General features: G+C 51.2%; 1 protein-coding gene across 1 annotated transcript; it reads right to left on the bottom strand.

The window, feature by feature from the left end:
- Window positions 1-11,223: 11,223 nt before the first annotated feature.
- EGR4 (early growth response 4) lies at window positions 11,224-14,679 on the bottom strand. The gene is made up of 2 exons (XM_073657878.1): window positions 14,212-14,679; window positions 11,224-13,240 (listed from the first exon to the last, which is right to left on the bottom strand). The coding sequence occupies exons 1-2, from the start codon at window positions 14,369-14,371 to the stop codon at window positions 11,958-11,960; spliced, it is 1,443 nt and encodes a 480-aa protein (XP_073513979.1). The 5' UTR covers window positions 14,372-14,679; the 3' UTR covers window positions 11,224-11,957.
- Window positions 14,680-24,040: the final 9,361 nt, after the last annotated feature.

Here is a 24,040-nt window from a genome sequence, read left to right as displayed (position 1 = left end):
GTATGATCATGCGATGACTAGACTTGTGTAGTGAGTGTATTGAGTGAGGCCGGACACGTCTCGTTGGAATGTGGCCGGAAGTTTATAAATCACATGATCGCCGTTCCCAGCTCCATCACCAGAGAATCCTCTTGGCCAGACAACCCCTTTAAGATGTGCGAAACGGGTGGTACACAATTTTGGATGCTTATCACCCCATCCCCGTGGCGCGATCACAGGGTGCAAATAGATTGTCAGAGCAGCCGGGAGCTTGTTGAAAACCACAATGGCATCTTCATTTTTCTTATATATTGCCGTAAATAAAACAAGCGACCAAATTACCACAAGTTCAAGTCCCCTAAAGAAACTAAAAGAAAAAAATACAAAATGAGGAAAGAAACAAAAGTGCAAAAAGGAAAATATTGCCCATTCTGGAAGGATGAAATAGATTTAACGCAAATAACAGCATCGCAGCCGCGAGAAGTCTTCTCATGATGAATCTCCCCGATGTGGGAACCGATAGGACAGGCTGTCCATGACTGTCAGTGGTGGCTCCCTCTGCAGGTCACTGCTGATAACTGCAGACAGAGTCCACATTATGTCTTATAGGACGCAGAAAGGCTCTTCTCTCCATGGGCGCCATATCCGCTGTATAAGCAGCAATGTGTACAGGTACTGATAACTGTGCATGAAGGGGCGCCCACTGCTGCAGCACAGAACAGAGAGTGGACATTCCCGTTATCTCCTGACTTTATAGTCAGACTCCTTGTCACCTAGCAATACTGTATAGATGACATCTTCTTCATCTCTACCTGCTCCTCAGCCTGAGACAGACAACTCAGGGCGATACTATGAGCAGCGTCTGTAGGAATATTCATCCAGAGCCCCATCTCATCAGTAGATAGCTGTCAGTTATCTCCCCCATACACCAGAGGACGTTACCCCCTGACTTCATTGTGCCGCTGTACAGATGGTGGAGGAGGATAATGCTATGGGCTGTTATCAGGGGGCGGCCGCGGACCCTCAGCTCCAGTGATGGGAAATCTTAATCTTCAGCACAAGACATTGTGGACAATTGTAGCTTCAGCTTTGTGGGAACAGTTTGGGGAAGACCCTTATCTGTTCCTCACGACTGTGCACAAGGTCCATACAGACATGGAGGGGAGAACATCAGCGGCCGCACAGAGTCCGGACCCTAACCCCATCCTATAATGGAGGTTGTGAGCCCAGTCTCCCCCTAACATCAGGGTCTGAACTCATAAATGATCTTCTGGATGAAGGGACAAAAATTCCTACAGACACCTCCAAAATCTTCTAGAAATCCCTGAAGAATGGGAGCTGTTATATCTGCAGAGGGGCGACTCCATATTAATGTCCATGGATGTAGATGAGGACAGAGAAGCCCCCAGAGGTGGAAATGGGGGGCACATACTTTTCTCCATATAGTGTACCTGCTGCCCCTCACTGCTGTGATCGGGGGTGTACTGATATTACAGCGGCTCCTCCGGCCTCTGCTGCTTTTCCTGGGTTTTGTTATTAGTCTTTGTGTCTCAGCTCCACCCCCGAAGATGCCCCTGTGAAACGTTCATTGGGGTACATTTGGAACTCACTCAGCAACATCGGTAAGAGACTCTGATTCCATCACAATACAGTATTCATTTGGCACTTGTAGCTACTTGAGTTCATGCCCTTTACTTAACCCCTTAAGCCCCGCGGGTGGTTTGCACGTTAATGACCGGGCCAATTTTTACAATTCTGACCACTGTCACTTTATGAGGTAATTACTCTGGAACGCTTCAACGGATCCCCCTGATTCTGAGAATGTTTTTTTCATGACATATTGTACTTCATGATTGTGGTAAAATTTCTTTGATATCACTTGCGTTTACTTGTGAAAAAAAATGGAAATTTGGCAAAAATTTGGAAAATTTAGCAATTTTCAAAATTTGAATTTTTATTCCCTTAAAAATCAGAGCGATATGTCACGCAAAATAGTTAATAAATAACATTTCCTACATGTCTACTTTACATCAGCACAATTTTGGAACCAAATTTTTTTTTTGTTAGGGAGCTATAAGGGTTAAAAGTTGACCAACGATTTCTCATTTTTCCAACAAAATTTACAAAACCATTTTTTTAGGGACCACATCACATTTGAAGTCACTTTGAGGGGTCTTTATGACAGAAAATACCCAAAAGTGACACCATTGTAAAAACTGCACCCCTCAAGGTGCTCAAAACCACATTCAAGAACTTTATTAACCCTTCAGGTGCTTCACAGGAAATTTTGGAATGTGGAAGAAAAAAAATAACATTTAACTTTTTTCACAAAAATGTTACTTTAGACCCATTTTTTTAAATTTTTTCATGGGTAACAGGAAAAAATGGACCCCAAGTTTTGTTGTGCAATTTCACCTGAGCACGCAGATACCCCATATGTGGGGAAAAACCACTGTTTGGGCGCACGGCAGGGCTCGGAAGGGAAGGAGCGCCATTTGACTTTTTGATTGTAAAATTTGCTTGAATAATTAGCGGACGCCATGTTGCGTTTGGGGAGCTCTTGATGTGCCTAAACAGTGGAAACCCCCCACAAATGACACCATTTTGGAAACTAGACCTCTCAGGGAACTTATCTAGATGTGTGGTGAGCACCGTGAACCCCCAGGTGCTTCGCAGAAATTTAAAACATTGAGCCATAAAAATAAAATTTTCACATTTTTGCAACAAAAATGTTTTTCAGCCTCCAATTTTGCATTCTCATGAGGGTAACAGGAGAAATTGCAGCATGCAATTTGTTGTGCAATTCCTCCTGAGCATGCCGATACCCCATATATGGGGGAAAACCACTGTTTGTGCGCACGGCAGGGCTCGGAAGGGAAGGAGCGCCATTTGACTTTTTGTATGAATAATTAGCGGATGTGCCCCTGATGTGCCTAGCCTAAACAGTGGAAAACCCCCACAAGTGACACCATTTTGGAAGCTAGACCCCTCATGGAACTTATCTAGATGTGTGGTGAGCACCCTGAACCTCCAAGTGCTTTACAGAGGTTTATAACATGGAGCCGTGAAAATAAAAAAATATAACTTTTTCCACAAAAATGATGTTTTAGCCCCGATTTTTTTATTTTCACAAGGGTAAGAGGAGAAAATGAACCCCAAAAACTTTTGTGCAATTTCTCCTGAGTACGCCAATACCCCATATGTGGGGAAAATACAGTGTTTGGGCGCTCGGCAGAGTTCCGAAGGGAAGGAGCACTGTGTGACTTTTTGAACGCAAAATTGCCTGGAATTGAGAGCAGACGCCATGTCGCGTTTGGAGAGCCCCTGATGCACCTAAATAGTGGAAACCCCCCCACAAGTGACCCCATTTTGGAAACTACACCCCTCAAGGATTTTATCAAGAGGTATAGTGAACATTTTTAACCCAGAGGTACGACACAGAATTTGATAACATTAGGTCATCATATTGAATAAGTTGTCATTAGTCTTGAGCGCAAGTGCTCGCTACTTGGGTTTGCATCGGGTACTCAGGTATGCACCATGTACAGCGTGTGCTCGAGTGACATGCTCGAGTTCCCGCCCACATGTTTCATGGTTATTAGACACCCAAAAAAAAGCAATGCGAGGATCGCTTGTGCATGGCAGGCAATCACCGCAAGGTTTCTTTGGCCGCGAAGCATATGGGGCGGAGACTCGAGTATGTCACTTGAGCACCCACGATACTCAATGCATACCTGAGCACTTGATGCAAACTCAAGTAGAGAGCACTTGCTCTCAACACTAGTCACCATATTGTCATCTTTTACTTTTAAAAAAAATCCCAACCCTAACCCCAACCCCAACCCTAACCCTAGCACAACCCTAACCCTAGAGTTTATTTTTTACGCCGTTCCTCGTGTGGTATAACTGATTAGACGACTTTATTCTTCGGGTCGGTGCGATTACAGAGATACCAGATTTATATCGGGTTTTTATGACTGACAGCTGTCACACACTAAAAGACGCATTTTTTAGTAAAATCTAGTTTTTGCATCGCCATATTTTGAGAGCTATAAATTTTCCATATTTCGGCCGATAGAGTCATGTGACAGCTTGTTTTTTGCAGGACAAGTTGACATTTTTATTGGTACCATTTTCGGGCACATGACATTTTTTGATCGCTTTCTATTCCAGCTTTTGGGAGGCAGAATAAACAAAAACCAACAATTCAGGAATTGTTTTTTTTTTTAAATTTTTTATGCTGTTCCGCGTGTGGTAAAATTGATGAGGCAGCTTTATTCTTCGGGTCAGTATGTTTACAGCGGTACCACATTTATATCATTTTTCTATGTTTTGGTGTTTTTACACTATAAAAGCTATTTTATAGAAAAAAATATTTTTTTTGCATCGCTTTATTCTGAGAGCTATAACTTTTTTATTTTTCGGCTGATGGAGCTGTATGGCGGCTTGTTTTTTTGTGGGACGAGATGACGTTTTCAGCGGTACCATTTTTATTTATATTCGATTTTTTGATCGCATGTTATTCCATTTTTTGTTTGGCGGTATGATGATAAAGCATTGTTTTTTGCTTAGTTTTTTTTTTTTTTTTTTACCGTGTTCAATAAAGGGGTTAACTAGTGGAACAGTTTCATAAATCAGGTCGTTCCGGACGCGGCGATACCAAATATGTGTACTTTTATTGTTTTTTTTCATAATAATATTTATTGATGGGTACATTATATTTTTATTTTTGGTGGATTATTATAATTATTATTATTATTTTTTATATTTTTACAAAAAAAATCATTTTTTTTTTTAAATTTTAACACTTTTTTTTACTTTTATTGTTTGTCCCACTCTGGGACTTTCACTTTTTTTATTCTGATCGCCTGTATAGCATAGGGATGGAGCATCATCCCTGTGCTATACAGGCTGTCAGTGCTGCAGAGACAGAAGATACTTTGGTCATGCACTGCGCATGACCAAAATATCTTCCTGCTGTCTGGTGACCCGGATGTTGTCATGACGACATCAGGTCGTCATGGCAACATCCGGGAAGCTGCAGCAGACAGCGCTGGAGGCCGGCAGAAGAGGTGAGTATACCGATCACCTCCACTTGCCACCGCAATGCTGCGATCGACTTAGATCGCAGCATTGCGGGGGTTAATGTGCCGAGAGCGGTGCGGGACTGCTCCCTGCACATAGCACCGGGTGTCAACTGTAATAATCAGCTGACACCCGGCGGCGATCTCTGGGCTTTAAAGGGGTTAAATCATACTTAGTGACAGCAACACCATCCTGGTATCCTTTATACTGTTCTATACAAAGAACACTATCTCCACTGTAATGATTGTACTCACTCACGTGCGGTGTGAGGCAAACAGGAGGCGTTTTCCTTTACATGTTCATTGCAATTTATTGGCTTCATAAACCGATCAGAAAGTACAATGCAAACAAACAGCCTTTAGGGCTGGCAAAACAAAGAAAAAACAGTCCTTTAAGCAAAGTCTTTGGTAAACCGGACTTGTGGTCACACGGGTTGGTACGTTCCCAGCACACAGCTCAGTCTGGAGACCACACACGCAGGAGGCTTCTCCCTCCAAACACAGACCATGTGCCAAACAACAGCCTCCATTATATAGGCTGGTAACCACACCCAGAGATGAGGTATGTGGGGAGCTGGACCTCCCATTCTCTCCTGGCTCCCAGGTGCACCAAATCATCCTCTTCGTGCTGATGTGCACTAGAGAAACCCTCCAGGTTACATCACAGAGACCCGCCATCTCTGAGACACATACCTCCCATCGACTATGCGACCATTAGCCACCTTACACCCTATACATAACTGCACGCTGCACTTTATACTCTGTTTTTACTTGTTTGGTCTTTGTGATCTTGGGTTACATCTTGCATCCCCTGTCAGACATTGTATACCTGATCTTCCTTACATGGACTGATGCAGTCCACATGGGATCGTATTTTGAATTGTTGTTTTTTGAGTGTTGTTCAGAGGGGCGACTCCATATTAATGTCTATGGATGTAGATGAGGACAGAGAAGCCCCTGGAGGTGGATGTGGGGGGCACATACTTTCCTCCATATTAATGTCTATGGATGTAGATGAGGACAGAGAAGCCCCCGGAGGTGGATGTGGTGGGCACATACTTTTCTCCATATTAATGTCTATGGATGTAGATGAGGACAGAGAAGCCCCTGGAGGTGGATGTGGAGGGCACATACTTTCCTCCATATTAATGTCTATGGATGGAGATGAGGACAGAGAAGCCCCTGGAGGTGGATGTGGGGGGCACATACTTTCCTCCATATTAATGTCTTTGGATGTAGATGAGGACAGAGAAGCCCCTGGAGGTGGATGTGGGGGGTACATACTTTCCTCCATATTAATGTCTATGGATGGAGATGAGGACAGAGAAGCCCCTGGAGGTGGATGTGGGGGGCACATACTTTCCTCCATATTAATGTCTATGGATGTAGATGAGGACAGAGAAGCCCCTGGAGGTGGATGTGGGGGGCACATACTTTTCTCCATATTAATGTCTATGGATGGAGATGAGGACAGAGAAGCCCCTGGAGGTGGATGTGGGGGGCACATACTTTCTCCATATTAATGTCTATGGATATATATGGAGGACAGAGAAGCCCCTGGAGGTGGATGTGGGGGGCACATAGTTTTCTCCATATTAATGTCTATGGGTGTAGATGAGGACAGAGAAGCCCCTGGAGGTGGATGTGGGGGGCACATACTTTCCTCCATATTAATGTCTATGGGTGTAGATGAGGACAGAGAAGCCCCTGGAGGTGGATGTGGGGGGCACATACTTTTCTCCATATAATGTACCTGCTGTGATCGGGGGTGTACTGATATTACAGCGGCTCCTCCGGCTTCTGCTGCGTTTCCTGGGTTTTGTCATTAGTCTTTGTGTCTCTGTTTCTGTCTAGTCGGTTTATGTAGCTCATTGTATCTTTTATGTTTCTTTTTCATTCTCTTTGTTTCTCTTTCTATCTTTTATGTTTCTCTTTGCATCTTTTCTGTTTCTCTTTCTATCTTTTCTGTTTCTCTTTGTATCTCTTCTGTTTCTCTTTGCATCTTTTCTGTTTCTCTTTGTATCTCTTCTGTTTCTCTTTGTATCTTTTCTGTTTCTCTTTCTATCTTTTCTGTTTCTCTTTGTATCTCTTCTGTTTCTCTTTGCATCTTTTCTGTTTCTCTTTGTATCTCTTCTGTTTCTCTTTGTATCTTTTCTGTTTCTCTTTCTATCTTTTCTGTTTCTCTTTGTATCTCTTCTGTTTCTCTCGGACACTCAGCTCCGCTGTATACCTTCACTTTGCCTTGTATTACCCTTTCCTTATTCTTTCCCTCCTTCTCCATCGCACCCACTAGTTGCCGCCACTTGTTCTTTGCACTTTCTGCCCCTATAGCTTTCCTGATGGGACAGTTCCTGATGGATGTAAGCGGCTCCTGGATGACGTATAGGATCGCGCTCCTCTTTTTGCTACCATTCTCTATAATCACCACACTTTCATTTGCCTCTATGGATGAGCAGTTCAGAGGGGATGCCTGCCGAGCCCCCCAACAATCAGTGGCTGCTGCTCATTCATTTCCCCTGCAGGGAAAAGTGACTGTTCTCCATGTAATGCTCAGATTTCTGGGGTCCTCCAAAGACTGAGACCCTCATTCTTATTCCCTGTCCTGATGTCACGGGGTACTGCGACAGAGAGTCAGAGTGTTTGGCTACACGGGCACCGGCACTGGATGGATCTCCTTTGCTTTCCACTTAGCTGTGCAGATTTCCCTTGTTAGTTGGTTGCACGGGATATACACTCCTGCTTGTCTCCTAAAGCTCTCCTTCCTGAGTTATCTCAGCTGTTCTCCACTTCCATCTGGTATATGTACTCACCTTTTAGCTTGGGTAGTTGCCATGATAGCTTGCTATAACCTGGAGTTGGTTTGGAGCTGTGAAAAGAGAAGTAATTTTGGAGTCGTCTCCGGAGATTGCAGTTTGGAAGTTTGTCTGGTGTCTTCTTGATCTCCCTTTTGGTTTGCCTCTCCCTTCCTCACCCCTTATATACCTTTCCTTAGTCTGGGTGCGCTCAGAGTGATTGCTGTTTCTTTTTCCCCTTGTCTGTCTCCCTTTGTGTCTTTATCATAGAGCAGGACTAGCGTTCCTGCTGCCCCTCGCACTAGCCAAGGCCGGTCTTAGGGCAAGGCAGGGATAGGTAAGCGATCGCTGCATGGGATGAAAGAACCCATCTAGGAACGTCAGGGAGCTCAGGGTTGCACAGGGAAAGTATCAGGGATTGCCCCTCAAATCTTTCCCTAGGGGCAGTGCGTCTCTTCCCATCTGTCTCGCCCAATGCGCCATCTGGCTTCTGGGTAGAGTGTGGCATCCAGGGACAGCCCTGGAGCGGTGCTTGGTGTCTGCCGGCAGCCAAGCATAACCTCGCTAGCAGAAGGTTGGTGTATACCCGGTAGGCACTAAGCCCCAGCCCTCCTTGGTAAGTCTGGTCCGTCAGGCAGTGTCACGGCCGTGTCAGGATTGACAGTCATTCTGGATCCGGCTGTAGAAGGTCGCTGCGGTTGGCCTTACAGACACCTTCTTGCTCCTTTCATCATCCCTCCCTTTCTAGGACCCAGCGGTGATCTCCACCTTCTGCTGCTAATTAACACACCCTTGCTGGATCTTTAAATACACTCAATTTTTCCAGAGAGTTGCTGGGGATAGAGTTAATTCCTCTGTTCAGGTCTGGAGTTCTAGCAGTCGGCTGGATTCTCCTTGGAGTTCCTTTGTGGATTGTAGCCGTTATCTCTCTGGTGTCTTCTCGAAGCTATGTGTATCCCCTTGTCTGTTTGCCTTGTTTGTCTTTAGTTACAGTGGGGCTGACTAGTGCCCACCTTCCTCCTCCCTACCTAGGGCCTAGCTCCAGGGACAGCCAGGGCTATGGTATCCTGCTCGGCGATAGGTGAGGAACCTATTTAGGGATGATAGGGGAACCATGGTGTTGTTAGATCTGCTTAGGGGTCTCCACACCCCCTTTCCCTAGTTTCTGGGCTTCCCCCTTTTCCCATCGTTGTACACTGGGCTCTTCCGATACCTAGCATGACACAAAGGGACTACACCTGCCAGCATGACACCTGAGCACCGGACCCTCCTTCATTATCTCTTGGGCCTCTGTGCAAAGAAACAGCAGTATTAGACGTTGGGTATTATCTAATATCATGCCTGGTGTATATACCACCACTAGATATAGCAGTAATGGTGAGATCGATGGCAGTAGTGCTCATAGTGGTAGTGATAGTAGTAAGAACAGGAGTACTGTAGTAGTAGTAGTACAGGTGGTGGTTGTAGTAGTGGTGGTGATAGTATTGATAGTAACAGTAATTACATTCACATATGGGCTTTTATTATAGGGATATTGGATGAGATTTAGTGCTGCTGATAGTAATGGGGGTGATACTGCAGTAGTAATTGATAGTACTCAGTGGTGGTAGTACTTCTGGTAATGGTGGTGGTAGTAGTAATGTTAGTGTCAGAGTATGGCTACATACTTGGTGTCAGTGTTGTGCGGTCCTATATTAGTATTAGGTGGAGTACTATGAATACTATAGTAGCAGTAGTATTATTAGGATCAGATGGATATTATAGCCCTATAGCCGGCATGGTCTCTTATTTCCCCCCGGAGTGCGGTCACTATTGTGAGAAGTGTAGATAACGGGACGCGCGTCCTTATATCACACCTCCATCCCATACCGCTGGCAGAGCGTACAGAGCGGACTCGAGGCTCTCAGTGACATTCTGCCATACCGCATCACTCTCCCCTCTTTTTTGGGCCTGGTCCAGCGCTCCTCCCCTTTGTCCCGGGGGTTAATTAGCTAGCGCTGCCTATTTTTGCTCTTCAGTCTGAGGACGTGTGGGGGGTGAGTTTTTGCTCCTTTCCCTTGGTGTCGGTGCTGTGAGGCGGCCATTGTTGCTGTGGCTTTGTGCCTGGAGTTAATGGGGTCTTGCAGCAGGGGCGCTGTGAGACACCAGGTCACCGCCCTGCTGGTGCCCTGTCCCGGGGATGGTGGGCTGCGCATGGTGCCGCACTTTTTAGGCTAGGGCCCCATTGAGAGGTTCCCCGTGACGAGGCCGCGGCTTCATACGCTGATCAGAATGTTACGCTAAGTTCAGTTTTGTACATTTTTGCCTTGCGGCATTGGATCAACGTGTAATTTTTGGATGTGCGCTCCGTGTGTCTTTCTTCTACATTTCTGCCAGTCAGTCAGTAGGTGCGGACATAAGATGGCGGCGCGGGACCTGAGAGGCGCTGGGAAGTATAAGACTAGGGGCAGGGAACATGGATTACTGACACCACTCCACTGCTGAAATAAACAAATCCTGGAGTGCTGCTTTAAGGTGCAAGTAGAACCTCATTCAGACAGACACTTTTCATCTGGATCAGATTTTCATCTATTTTTCATCCGTTTTTTTTTCCCATCAAGTTGCCGTCCATTTTTCTGGTTTCTATCATCATATATTTACGCTAGTTTTGAGCTAAAAGATTCTCAAGACCCCGGGGGCAGTGACCATGTGGATAGTCTATGGCCCCAGAGCCAGAGCCCTGTGAACCTCCTGGCGGCAGCCTTGGCGCCTTTTCTGATTAGTTGGCCCGGTGGGACGCCATCATTGTGGTGGGATGTGCACATGTCTACATAGGCGATCCACTAGTGCTCTAGTAATGGTCGCTATCGGCCAGTGTAAATGCAGCCTAAAAGTAAGTCCCACTTTACTAGGTCTCATTATAGGAGACAGGTCGGTAATATTAGGGTATGGCGGTGTGTAGCTGTATTAGTAGTGTGAGACCCGTATTCTGGAGCTTATAGTAATATAGACGTGGGTTATCGCAGGACGATGTGGAGTTATGGATGACTGCAGTAGGGAAGTTTTGCTATTCATTGTTTTTTTTTTTTTCATCTTCAGATACTTTTCAAAGTCGCCCGGGTTCCTAAGTTTTACGCAAACCCAAAAAGCTCTTTATTTTTGTGTTTAACCCAAACCTCGCTCACGATGACGAAGATAAAAAAATAAACAGCAGTACAAGTACGGAATAGACTTTAAAAAAGGCGCAAAATAAGAGAAACTGAAGCGCAAATGAAAAACATCAAACGCTAGACAAAAAAAGCTGCAAATGTGAACGGGGCCCTTGTGTGAGACACAGATTCCCACAGTGGTCCCTACAGTCCCTACAGGCAGGAGCACAGGACGCCATCAGTGGTGAATCACAACCAGCTTTTATTTCCTTGAAAAAATAAACATTTTTTTGTTTTCACTTTCATCTGATACAAAAACTGATAAATAAAAGAGAAGAGCGACTGACAGAGAACTCCAGAGAACTAACTCCAGCATCAGAGACTGACAGAGAACTCCAGAGAACTAACTCCAGCATCAGAGACTGACAGAGAACTCCAGAGAACTAACTCCAGCATCAGAGACAGGCAGAGAACTCCAGCATCAGAGACAGGCAGAGAACTCCAGAGAACTAACTCCAGCATCAGAGACAGGCAGAGAACTCCAGCATCAGAGACAGACAAAGTCCTAACAGTTCTCAGGGGTCGGAAAATAGGATCCAAGCATGTGCAGAAGTCCCAGGGTGAATACAGAGCGCCCCCTAGCAGCATGTGACCCCATCAGGGGGGACGACTCTGGCATCATACACACACTGCGTGCCTGACAGCAGCAGGAACAGTCCATTTCCACAATATACAGTATATACAGCGCAGTCTGCAGAGACCTCCTCGGTGTCATGGTGCCGGAGCTGTCCACCATGGAGGTGCTGCACTCCATCACCTCCGAGCTCCCTATATACATCACATAGATAACAGATGCCATGCAGGGAACAGCCGAGCCACAAGCCAGACTAGATCCAAGAGCTGACATTCCTGCAGGAGATAAGCCACATCTCCAAGGAGCAGAGGAAATCCAGGTCACTGGCCGCCCGGCTCCTTCACAGGCTGCTGAAGGATAGTCCCATGGAGTAAAAGCCAAGTCCCTTGAGTTTCTCCTCAGTCCTGCTCTTCTGCTTTAGGTGCACCTTGCCATGTCTCTTCTTCTCGTCGCTTCTGGCGAACCTCCTGCCGCACAGGTCGCAGGAGAAGGGCTTCTCCCCGGTGTGGGTCCTGATGTGGGTGGTGAGGTGGTCGCTGCGGCTGAAGTTCCTCAGGCAGATCCTGCACTGGAAGGGCTTGTGGCCAGTGTGGATCCTCAGGTGCCTGTTGAGCTCGTCGGACCTGGCGAAGCTCCTGATGCAGCTCTCCACCGGGCAGGCGAAGGCTTTCTCATGGGGTTTGGGGCGAAAACACTTGGCTGGAAACTTGTTCCTGCGGTATTTCCTTCTGGGTTCTGCCAGGGAGTTCCCAGAACTAGCTGGAGTGATGGTGTCAGCTGTTGGGGAAAGACCCAGAAAATCAGTGATGATTGGAGGAGACTGGTGCTGAAGGCCTTCCTCTATGTGCATCAGCCCTGGCACTGAGGTTGGTTGGCTCAGTTGGTATTTGGCATCTGGTAAGAGCTGAGGCTTTAAGTCAATCTGGGTCTCAGTGAAGTCATAGGTGTCAGACTGAGAAGTGAAATCCATGTTGTATAGGGCAGACTCATCCCCAGGCAGCTGTGACTGGCAGCAGGCTTGCATCATGTTCTCCACCTTAGTTTCCAAGGGGTGAAACACAGGAGGAGAGTTGCCAGGGGGCAGGAAGCCATCTGTGGTGTAGGATGATTGTCCAAAGTTCTGTGGTGCTTGCGAGTCCCACTGGGCACTGAAGGAATCCAATGGAGGGGAGATGGGGGACAAGTCCATGTCATGCTTGTTGGGGAGAACCTTAGAGTCAAAGAAACATTGGTTTGAGCAGGAGCTGCCCAGGTTGGGTGAGCTGGGCACCTGGTGAAGGTCCTCGGTGCTGCTGAAGGCTGAATACAGCTGGCCACAGTAGCCCTGCTGCACTGAGATGTTCAGGTTGGGCTGACTATTGGAGTAAAGGTCCATGTGGTTCGGGATGTTCTCAGAAACCGAGTACAGCGACTCTTGCCGATGCAAACGAGGGGGTGCAGAGAAGGGAGACAGTCCTAGGATCCCAGACATGATGTTAAACAAGGCTTCTGGGTCATGGCTGTGCTCTGGGGCTGACTCTATGAAGAAGCTCCCGGAGTAGTTCAGAGGGAGAGGTGGGGAGGGCTGGCTGCTTAGGAACAAGTAGTCAGAGGCTTCCTCTTCTGAGGGGCTGCCATAGACACCTAAGGGGAAAAGAAAGGCGGATGAGTTCAATGCCAGCAGCACCAATCAAGTGCACATACAACCATGGCACCCATCCATCAACCATTGCACTTCCATCCATCAACCATTGTACCCCCATCCATCAACCATTGTACCCCCATCCATCAACCATTGCATTTCCATCCATCAACCATTGTACCCCCATCCATCAACCATTGCAGCCCCATCCATCTACCATTGCACCCCCATCCATCAACCATTGTACCCCCATCCATCAACCATTGCATTTCCATCCATCAACCATTGTACCCCCATCCATCAACCATTGCATTTCCATCCATCAACCATTGTACCCCCATCCATCAACCATTGCATTTCCATCCATCAACCATTGTACCCCCATCCATCAACCATTGCAGCCCCATCCATCTACCATTGCACCCCCATCCATCTACCATTGCATTTCCATCCATCAACCATTGCACCCCCATCCATCAACCATTGCATTTCCATCCATCTACCATTGTACCCCCATCCATCTACCATTGTACCCCCATCCATCAACCACTGCACCCCCATCCATCTACCATTGTACCCCCATCCATCAACCATTGTACCTCCATCCATCTACCATTGTACCCCCATCCATCTACCATTGTATCCCCATCCATCAACCACTGCACCCCCATCCATCTACCATTGTACCCTCATCCATCTACCATTGTACCTCCATCCATCTACCATTGTACCTCCTTCCATCTTCTATAGTACCCCCATCCACCAACCATTGCACTCCAGTTAAACCCCTTATGCAACTATTCACATAGTGCATCCTTGCATTTAATCACTTGCACATGCAGTCTGCAGCAGCCTCAGTGGATCTATAGTCCTGGCTGCACCGCCCCCCAAGCTGCTGCTTTCTCATGATCCCCCCATATCCACACACGATACATTATCTCCTCCTCAGCTGTATACAGAGGTGGCCTCTTACCTCCAGTGTATTGGGGGGCTGCGGGCTCGTCCTGTGCTGCTGGCTGCTGCTCCCCTGATGACCCCAGGCTCTGCTCCCCTTCCTCCTTCAGGTCACAGTCCTCTGGGTATTTGGGGTAGATGGAGTCCTGGCAGGAGAGATCCATGATCCAGAGCTGCATGTAGAGGGGCAGCTGTGTGCCAGGCTGGGTGCTGTGTGCCAGGCTGGGTGCTGTGTGTCAGGCTGGGTGCTGGGTGCCAGGCTGGGTGCTGTGTGTCAGGCTGGGCGCTGGGTGCCAGGCTGGGTGCTGGGTGCCAGGCTGGGTGCTGTGTGTCAGGCTGGGTGCTGGGTGCCAGGCTGGGTGCTGGGTGCCAGGCTGGGTGCTGCTGCTGGTGGAGGCGCTGGCTCTTGTGTCCATGCTCCTGCCTCGCATCCTCCTTTTATATGCAGCAGGGGCAGCCCCTGATCTTCCGCTGCCTGGGATCTCTCCATTTCAGGAGTCTCCAGTGATGCTGCTGTGACGTAAATGCCCATATATGGACACAGGATGTAGGATGGGGACTCCCAAAAAGGAGATCTCTCATTGCTGAGCCGCCCCCCGGCTGCTGCTTCTTGTTGTTGTGATGTTTTTTTTCTTCTTCTTTTAATAAAACCTGTGCAGGAAAGTTGTGAAATCCCAACACTTCAGGAGCAAGGCTGGGAGGGGGAACAGGGGACTGGGGTGGGTGCAGAGGTATAGTTGATGGGGGGCACAAGGGGCTGGGGGGTGCAGAGGTATGGGTGCTGGGAGGGGGAACAGGGGGCTGGGGGATGCAGAGGTATGGGTGCTGGGAGGGGGAACAGGCAGGGGGTGCAGAGGTATGGGTGATGGGGGCACAGAGGGCTGGGGGGGGGGGGGTGTGCAGAGGTATGGGTCCTGGGAGGGTGAACAGGGGGCTGGGGGGTGCAGAGGTATGGGTGCTGGGAGGGGGAACAGGGGGTGCAGAGGTATGGGTGATGGGGGGCACAGGGGGCTGCAGAGGTATGGTTGATGGAGGGCATACGGGGCTGGGGGGGTGCAGAGGTATGGGTGCTGGGAGGGGGAACAGGGGGTGCAGAGGTATGCGTGCTGGGAGAGGGTACGGGGCTGGGGGATGCAGAGGTATGGGTGCTGGGAGAGGGGGCTGGGGGGTGCAGAGGTATGGGTGCTGGGAGAGGGCACAGGGGGCTGGGGGATGCAGAGGTATGGGTGCTGGGAGAGGGCACAGGGGGCTGGGGGATGCAGAGGTATGGGTGCTGGGAGGGGGAACAGGGGGTGCAGAGGTATGGGTGCTGGGAGAGGGCACAGGGGGCTGGGGGGTGCAGAGGTATGGGTGCTGGGAGAGGGCACAGGGGGCTGGGGGATGCAGAGGTATGGGTGCTGGGAGGGGGAACAGGGGGTGCAGAGGTATGCGTGCTGGGAGGGGGAACAGGGGGTGCAGAGGTATGCGTGCTGGGAGAGGGCACGGGGCTGGGGGATGCAGAGGTATGGGTGCTGGGAGAGGGGGCTGGGGGATGCAGAGGTATGGGTGCTGGGAGGGGGAACAGGGGGTGCAGAGGTATGCGTGCTGGGAAGGGGAACAGGGGGTGCAGAGGTATGGGTGCTGGGGGGCAACAGGGGGCTGGGGTGGGTACAGAGGTATGGGTGATGGGGGGCACAGGGGGCTGCAGAGGTATGGTTGATGGAGGGCATACGGGGCTGGGGGAGTGCAGAGGTATGGGTGCTGGAAGAGGGCACAGGTGGCTGGGGGTGCAGAGGTATGGGTGCTGGGAAAGGGCACAGGGTGATGGGGGGTGCAGAGGTATGAGTGCTGGGAGGGGGCACAGGGGGCTGGGGTGGGTGCAGAGGTATAGGTGATGGGGGGCACAGGTGGCTGCAGAGGTATGGTTGATGGAGGCCACAGGGGGCTGGAGGGGTGCAGAGGTATGGATGCTGAGAGAGGGCACAGGGGCCTGGGGTGAGTGCAGAGGTATGGGTGCTGGGAAGGGGGAACAGGCAGCTGAGGTGGGTGCAGTAGTATGGGTGCTGGGGGACAGCACAGGGGGCTGGGGTGGGTGCAGAGGTATGGATGCTGGGAGAGGGCACAGGGGCCTGGGTGGGTGCAGAGGTATGGATGCTGGGAGAGGGCACAGGGGCCTGGGGTGGGTGCAGAGGTATGGGTGCTAAGAAGGGGGAACAGGCAGCTGAGGTGGGTGCAGTAGTATGGGTGCTGGGGGACGGCACATGGGTCTGGGGTGGGTGCAGAGCTATGGATGCTGGGAGGGGGGAACAGGCGGCTGAGGTGGGTGCAGGAGTACGGGTGCTGGGAGAGGGCACAGGGTGCTTGGGGGGTGCAGAGGTATTGGTGCTGGGATAGGGCACAGGGGGCTAGTGTGGGTGCAGAGGTATGGGTGATGGAGGGGGAACAGGGGGCTGGTGTGGGTGCTGAGGTATGGGTGCTGGGATGGGGAACAGGGGGCTGGGGTGGGTGCAGAGGTATGGGTGCTGGGGAAGGCACAGGGGGCTGGGGTGGGTGCAGAGGTATGGGTGCTGGGAAGGGGGAACAGGCAGCTGAGGTGGGTGTAGTAGTATGGGTGCTGGGGGACAGCACAGGGGGCTGGGGTGGGTGTAGAGGTATGGCTCCTGGGAGGGGGGAACAGGCGGCTCAGGTGGGTGCAGGAGTACGGGTGCTGGGAGAGGGCACAGGGTGCTTGGGGGGTGCAGAGGTATTGGTGCTGGGAGAGGGCACAGGGGGCTGGTGTGGGTGCAGAGAAATGGGTGATGGAGGGGAAACAGGGGGCTGGTGTGGGTGCAGAGGTATGGGTGCTGGGATGGGGAACAGGGGGCTGGGGTGGGTGCAGAGGTATGGGTGCTGGGGAAGGCACAATGGGCTGGGGTGGTTGCAGAGGTATGGGTGCTGGGATGGGACACAGGGGGCTGGGGGGGTGCAGAGGTATGGGTGCTGGGAGGGGGAACAATAGATGAGAAGGAACTGCAGGATGGGGAAACACATGGGGCAGGAGAAGAGAAGGAGCTGCAGGATCGGGAGACACATGGGGCAGGAGATGAGAAGGATCTGCAGGATGGGGAGACACATGGGGCAGGAGAGGAGAAGGAGCTGTAGGATGGGAAGACACATGGGGCAAGAGATGAGAAGGAGCTGCAGGATGGGGAGACACATGAAGCAGGAGAGGAGTAGGAGCTGCAGGATGGGGAGACACATGGGGCAGGAGAGGAGAAGGAGCTGCAGGATGGAGAGACACATGAGGCAGGAGAGGAGAAGGAGCGAGCTGTAGGATGGGGAGACACATGGGGCAGGATATGAGAAGGAGCTGTAGGATGGGGAGACACATGAGGCTGGAGAGAAAAAGGAGCTGCAGGATGGGGAGACACATGGGGCAGGAGAGGAGAAGGAGCTGCAGGATGGGGAGACACATGGGGCAGGAGAGGAGAAGGAGCTGCAGGATGGGGAGACACATGAGGCAGGAGAGGAGAAGGAGCGAGCTGTAGGATGGGGAGACACATGGGGCAGGATATGAGAAGGAGCTGCAGGATGGGGAGACACATGAGGCAGGAGAGAAGAAGGAGCTGCAGGATGGGGAGACACATGGGCCAGGAGATGAGAAGGAGATGCAGGATGGGGAGACACATGGGGTAGGAGATGAGAAGGAGCTGCAGGATGGGGAGACACATGGGGCAGGAGAGGAGAAGGAGCCGCAGGATGGGGAGACACTTGGGGCAGAAGATGAGAAGGAGCCGCAGGATGGGGAGACACATGGAGCAGGAGAGGAGAAGGATCCACAGGATGGGGAGACACATGGGGCAGGAGAGGAGAAGGATCCACAGGATGGGGAGACACATGGGGCAGGAGATGAGAAGGAGCCGCAGGATGGGGAGACACATGGGGCAGGAAATGAGAAGGAGCTGCAGGATGGGGAGACACATGGAGCAGGAGAGGAGAAGGAGCTGCAGGATGGGGAGACACATGGGGCAGGAGATGAGAAGGAGCCGCAGGATGGGGAGACACATGGAGCAGGAGAGGAGATGGAGCCGCAGGATGGGAAGACACATGGGGCAGGAGATGAGAAGAAGCCGCAGGATGGGGAGACACATGGGGCAGGAGATGAGAAGGAGCTGCAGGATGTGGAGACATATTGGGGCAGGAGATGAGAAGGAGCTGCAGGATGGGGAGACACATGGGGCAGGAAATGAGAAGGAGCTGCAGGATGGGGAGACACATGGATCAGGAGAGGAGAAGGAGCTGCAGGATGGGGAGACACATGGGGCAGGAGATGAGAAGGAGCCGCAGGATGGGGAGACACATGGAGCAGGAGAGGAGATGGAGCCGCAGGATGGGAAGACACATGGGGCAGGAGATGAGAAGGAGCCGCAGGATGGGGAGACACATGGGGCAGGAGATGAGAAGGAGCTGCAGGATGTGGAGACATATTGGGGCAGGAGATGAGAAGGAGCTGCAGGATGGGGAGACACATGGGGCAGGAGATGAGAAGGAGCTGCAGGATGTGGAGACACATGGGGCAGGAGATGAGAAGGAGCTGCAGGATGGGGAGACACATGGGGCAGGGAAAGAGAAGGAGCTGCAGGATGGGGAGACACATGGGGCAGGAGAGGAGAAGGAGCCGCAGGATGGGAAGACACATGGGGCTGGAGAGGAGAAGGATCTGCAGGATGGGGAGACACATGGGGCTGGAGAGGAGAAGGATCTGCAGGATGGGGAGACACATGGGGCAGGAGATGAGAAGGAGCCGCAGGATGGGGAAACACACGAAGCAGGAGATGAGAAGGAGCTGCAGGATGGGGAGATACATGGGGCAGGAGATGAGAAAGATCTGCAGGATGGGGAGACTCATGGAACAGGAGAGGAGAAGGAGCTGCAGGATGGGGAGACACATGGGACAGGAGATGAGAAGGAGCTGCAGGATGGGGAGACATATGGGGATGGAGATGAGAAGGATCTGCAGGATGGGGAGACACATGGGGCAGGAGATGATAAGTAGCCGCAGGATGGGGAGACACATGGGGCAGGAGATGAGAAGGAGCTTCAGATGGGGAGACACATGGAGCAGGAGATGACAAGGAGATGCAGGATGGGGAGACACATGGGGTAGGAGATGAGAAGGAGCTGCAGGATGGGGAGACACATGGGGCAGGAGAGAAGAAGGAGCCGCAGGATGGGGAGATACTTGGGGCAGGAGATGAGAAGGAGCCGCAGGATGGGGAGACACATGGAGCAGAAGAGGAGAAGGTGCCGCAAGATTGGGAGACACATGGGGCAGGAGATGAAAAGGAGCTGCAGGATAGGGAGACACATGGGGCAGGAGATGAGAAGGATCTGCAGAATGGGGAGACACATGGGGCAGGAGATGAGAAGGAGCCGCAGGATGGGGAGACACATGGGGCAGGAGATGAGAAGCAGCTGCAGGATGGGGAGACACATGGGGCAGGGGATGAGAAGGAGCTGCAGGATGGGGAGACACATGGGGTAGGAGATGAGAAGGAGCTGCAGTATGGGGGACACATGGGGCAGGAGAGGAGAAGGAGCCGCAGGATGGGGAGACACATGGGGCAGGAGATGAGAAGGAGCTGCAGGATGGGGAGACACATGGAGCAGGAGAGGAGATGGAGCCACAGGAAGGGAAGCCACATGGGGCAGGAGATGAGAAGGAGCCGCAGGATGGGGAGACAGATGGGGCAGGAGATGAGAAGGAGCTGCAGGATGTGGAGACATATGGGGCAGGAGATGAGAAGGAGCTGCAGGATGGGGAGACACATGGGGCAGGAGATGAGAAGGAGCTGCAGGATGGGGAGACACATGGGGCAGGAGATGAGAAGGAGCTGCAGGATGGGGAGACACATGGGGCAGGGAAAGAGAAGGAGCTGCAGGATTGGGAGACACATGGGGCAGGAGAGGAGAAGGAGCCGCAGGATGGGAAGACACATGGGGCTGGAGAGGAGAAGGATCTGCAGGATGGGGAGACACATGGGGCTGGAGAGGAGAAGGATCTGCAGGATGGGGAGACACATGGGGCAGGAGATGAGAAGGAGCCGCAGGATGGGGAAACACACGGGGCAGGAGATGAGAAGGAGCTGCAGGATGGGGAGATACATGGGGCAAGAGATGAGAAAGATCTGCAGGATGGGGAGACTCATGGAACAGGAGAGGAGAAGGAGCTGCAGGATGGGGAGACACATGGGACAGGAGATGAGAAGGAGCTGCAGGATGGGGAGACATATGGGGCTGGAGATGAGAAGGATCTGCAGGATGGGGAGACACATGGGGCAGGAGATGATAAGTAGCCGCAGGATGGGGAGACACATGGGGCAGGAGATGAGAAGGTGCTTCAGATGGGGAGACACATGGAGCAGGAGATGAGAAGGAGCTGCAGGATGGGGAGACACATGGGGCAGGAGATGAGAAGGAGATGCAGGATGGGGAGACACATGGGGTAGGAGATGAGAAGCAGCTGCAGGATGGGGAGACACATGGGGCAGGAGAGGAGAAGGAGCCGCAGGATGGGGAGACACTTGGGGCAGGAGATGAGAAGGAGCTGCAGGATGGGGAGACACATGGGGCAGGAGATGAGAAGGAGCTGCAGGATGTGGAGACATATGGGGCAGGAGATGAGAAGGAGCTGCAGGATGGGGAGACACATGGTCAGGGAAAGAGAAGGAGCTGCAGGATTGGGAGACACATGGGGCAGGAGAGGAGAAGGAGCCGCAGGATGGGAAGACACATGGGGCTGGAGAGGAGAAGGATCTGCAGGATGGGGAGACACATGGGGCTGGAGAGGAGAAGGATCTGCAGGATGGGGAGACACATGGGGCAGGAGATGAGGAGCCGCAGGATGGGGAAACACATGGGGCAGGAGATGAGAAGGAGCTGCACAATGGGGAGATACATGGGGCAGGAGATGAGAAAGATCTGCAGGATGGGGAGACTCATGGAACAGGAGAGGAGAAGGAGCTGCAGGATGGGGAGACACATGGGACAGGAGATGAGAAGGAGCTGCAGGATGGGGAGACATATGGGGCTGGAGATGAGAAGGATCTGCAGGATGGGGAGACACATGGGGCAGGAGATGATAAGTAGCCGCAGGATGGGGAGACACATGGGGCAGGTGATGAGAAGGAGCTTCAGATGGGGAGACACATGGAGCAGGAGATGAGAAGGAGCTGCAGGATGGGGAGACACATGGGGCAGGAGATGAGAAGGAGATGCAGGATGGGGAGACACATGGGGTAGGAGATGAGAAGCAGCTGCAGGATGGGGAGACACATGGGGCAGGAGAGGAGAAGGACCCGCAGGATGGGGAGACACTTGGGGCAGGAGATGAGAAGGAGCTGCAGGATGGGGAGACACATTGAGCAGGAAAGGAGAAGGAGACGCAAGATGGGGAGACACATGGGGCAGGAGATAAGAAGGAGCTGCAGGATGGGGAGACACATGGGGCAGGAGAGGAGAAGGAGCCGCAGGATGGGGAGACACTTGGGGCAGGAGATGAGAAGGAGCTGCAGGATGGGGAGACACATGGAGCAGGAGAGGAGAAGAAGCCGCAAGATGGGGAGACACATGGGGCAGGAGATGAGAAGGAGCTGCAGGATGGGGAGACACATGGGGCAGGAGATGAGAAGGATCTGCAGGATGGGGAGACTCATGGGGCAGGAGAGGAGTAGGAGCTGCAGGATGGGGAGACACATGGGGCAGGAGATGAGAAGGAGCCGCAGGATGGGGAGACACTTGGGGCAGGAGATGAGAAGGAGCTGCAGGATGGGGAGACACATGGAACAGGAGAGGAGAAGGAGCCGCAAGATGGGGAAACACATGGGGCAGGAGATAAGAAGGAGCTGCAGGATGGGGAGACACATGGGGCAGGAGATGAGAAGGATCTGCAGGATGGGGAGACACATGGGGCAGGAGAGGAGTAGGAGCTGCAGGATGGGGAGACACATGGGGCAGGAGAGGAGAAGGAGCCGCAGGATGGGGAGACACTTGGGGCAGGAGATGAGAAGGCGCTGCAGGATGGGGAGACACATGGAGCAGGAGAGGAGAAGGAGCCGCAAGATGGGGAGACACATGGGGCAGGAGATGAGAAGGAGCTGCAGGATGGGGAGACACATGGGGCAGGGGATGAGAAGGGGCTGCAGGTTGGGGAGACACATGGGGTAGGAGATGAGAAGGAACTGCAGGATGGGGAGACACATGGGGCAGGAGAGGAGAAGGAGCCGTAGGATGGGGAGACACATGGGGCAGGAGATGAGAAGGAGCTGCAGGATGGGGAGACACATGGGGCAGGAGATGAGAAGGAGCTGCAGGATGGGGAGACACATGGAGCAGGAGAGGAGATGGAGCCACAGGAAGGGAAGACACATGGGGCAGGAGATGAGAAGGAGCTGCAGGATGGGGAGACACATGGGGCAGGAGATGAGAAGAAGCTGCAGGATGGAGAGACACATGGGGCAGGAGATGAGAAGGATCTGTAGGATGGGGAGACACATGGGGCAGGAGATGAGAAGGAGCTGCAGGATGGGGAGACACATGGGGCAGGAGATGAGAAGAAGCTGCAGGATGGGGAGACACATATGGCTGGAGAGGAGAAGGAGCTGCAGGATGGGGTGACCATGCACCAGTAATAGTGAAGCAGGAAGGAGCAGATTAACTCTTTCATCCTTATATTGAATGACATTGTTTGCACTGTCCTGGGATTATTATTAGGAGGACACAGACAGAAGAGGGTCTTTGTGTAAGAAAATACGTGGGCTCCCTGCAAACCACTAATGTGTCTGTGGCAGAAGCTGCTTTGGAGGTGAATGTGGCCCTCTACATCTTCGGCCCCTCTGCTGCCGCACAGATTCCACCAAGGAGATGACTATCTCTCCCATCCTACATCATGATAACTGTGGTGTTTTTTGGGCTTCAAGATGTTTATATTTTATGACCTCTGAATTTCTGAAGTTCACCCTAGTATGACATGCTGGCACTTGTAGTACTCCATCTTTGGGACTGTTATTTTGGAATAACAGATGAAATAATAATGAAGGCGCTGTGGTACAACCCCTGGAAAAAATTATGGAATCACCGGGCTCGGAGGATGTTCATTCAGTTGTTTAATGTTGTTGAAAAAAAGCAGATCAGAGACCTGGCACAAAACCAAAATAATTTAAAATGGCAACTTTAGGGCTTTAAGAAACACAAAAAGAAATCAAGATTAAAAATGTGGTACTCAGTAAAGGTAATTTTTTTCAGACCAAGCAGAGGGAAAAAATTATGGTATCACTCAATTCTGAGGAAAAAATTATGGAATCACCCTGTAAATTTTCAATTCCAAAACTAACACCTGCATCAAATTAGATCTGCTCGTTAGTCTGCATCTAAAAAGGAGTGATCACACCTTGGAGAGCTGTTGCACCAAGTGGACTGACATGAATCATGGCTCCAACACGAGAGATGTCAATTGAAACAAAGGAGTGGATTATCAAACTCTTAAAAGAAGGTAAATCATCGCGCAATGTTGCAAAAGATGTTGGTTGTTCACAGTCAGTTGTGTCTAAAATCTGGGCCAAATACAAACAACATGGGAAGGTTGTTAAAGGCAAACATACTGGTAGACCAAGGAAGACATCAAAGCGTCAAGACCGGAAGCTTAAAGCAATATGTCTCCAAAACAGGAAATGCACAACAAAACAAATGAGGAACGAATGGGGGGAAACTGGAGTCAATGTCTGTGACCGAACTGTAAGAAACCGCCTAAAGGAAATGGGATTTACATACAGAAAAGCTAAACATAAGCCATCATTAACACCTAAACAGAAAAAAACAAGGTTACAATGGGC

The sequence above is a fragment of the Phyllobates terribilis genome, unplaced genomic scaffold (assembly GCF_046119375.1).
Source record: "Phyllobates terribilis strain yellow unplaced genomic scaffold, ASM4611937v1 Scaffold_1__5_contigs__length_1240528914, whole genome shotgun sequence".
Lineage (NCBI taxonomy): Eukaryota > Metazoa > Chordata > Amphibia > Anura > Dendrobatidae > Phyllobates > Phyllobates terribilis.
Note: the sequence above shows the minus strand (reverse complement) of the source record. Positions and strands in the feature narration are given on the sequence as shown.

Coding starts and splice junctions, on each gene's coding strand:
- EGR4 (XM_073657878.1), bottom strand. CDS start 14,371: ATGCAGCTCTGGATCATGGATCTCTCCTGCCAGGACTCCATCTACCCC. Junction 13,241..14,211: donor AGCCCCCCAATACACTGGAG/GTAAGAGGCCAC, acceptor TTTTCCCCTTAG/GTGTCTATGGCAGCCCCTCA.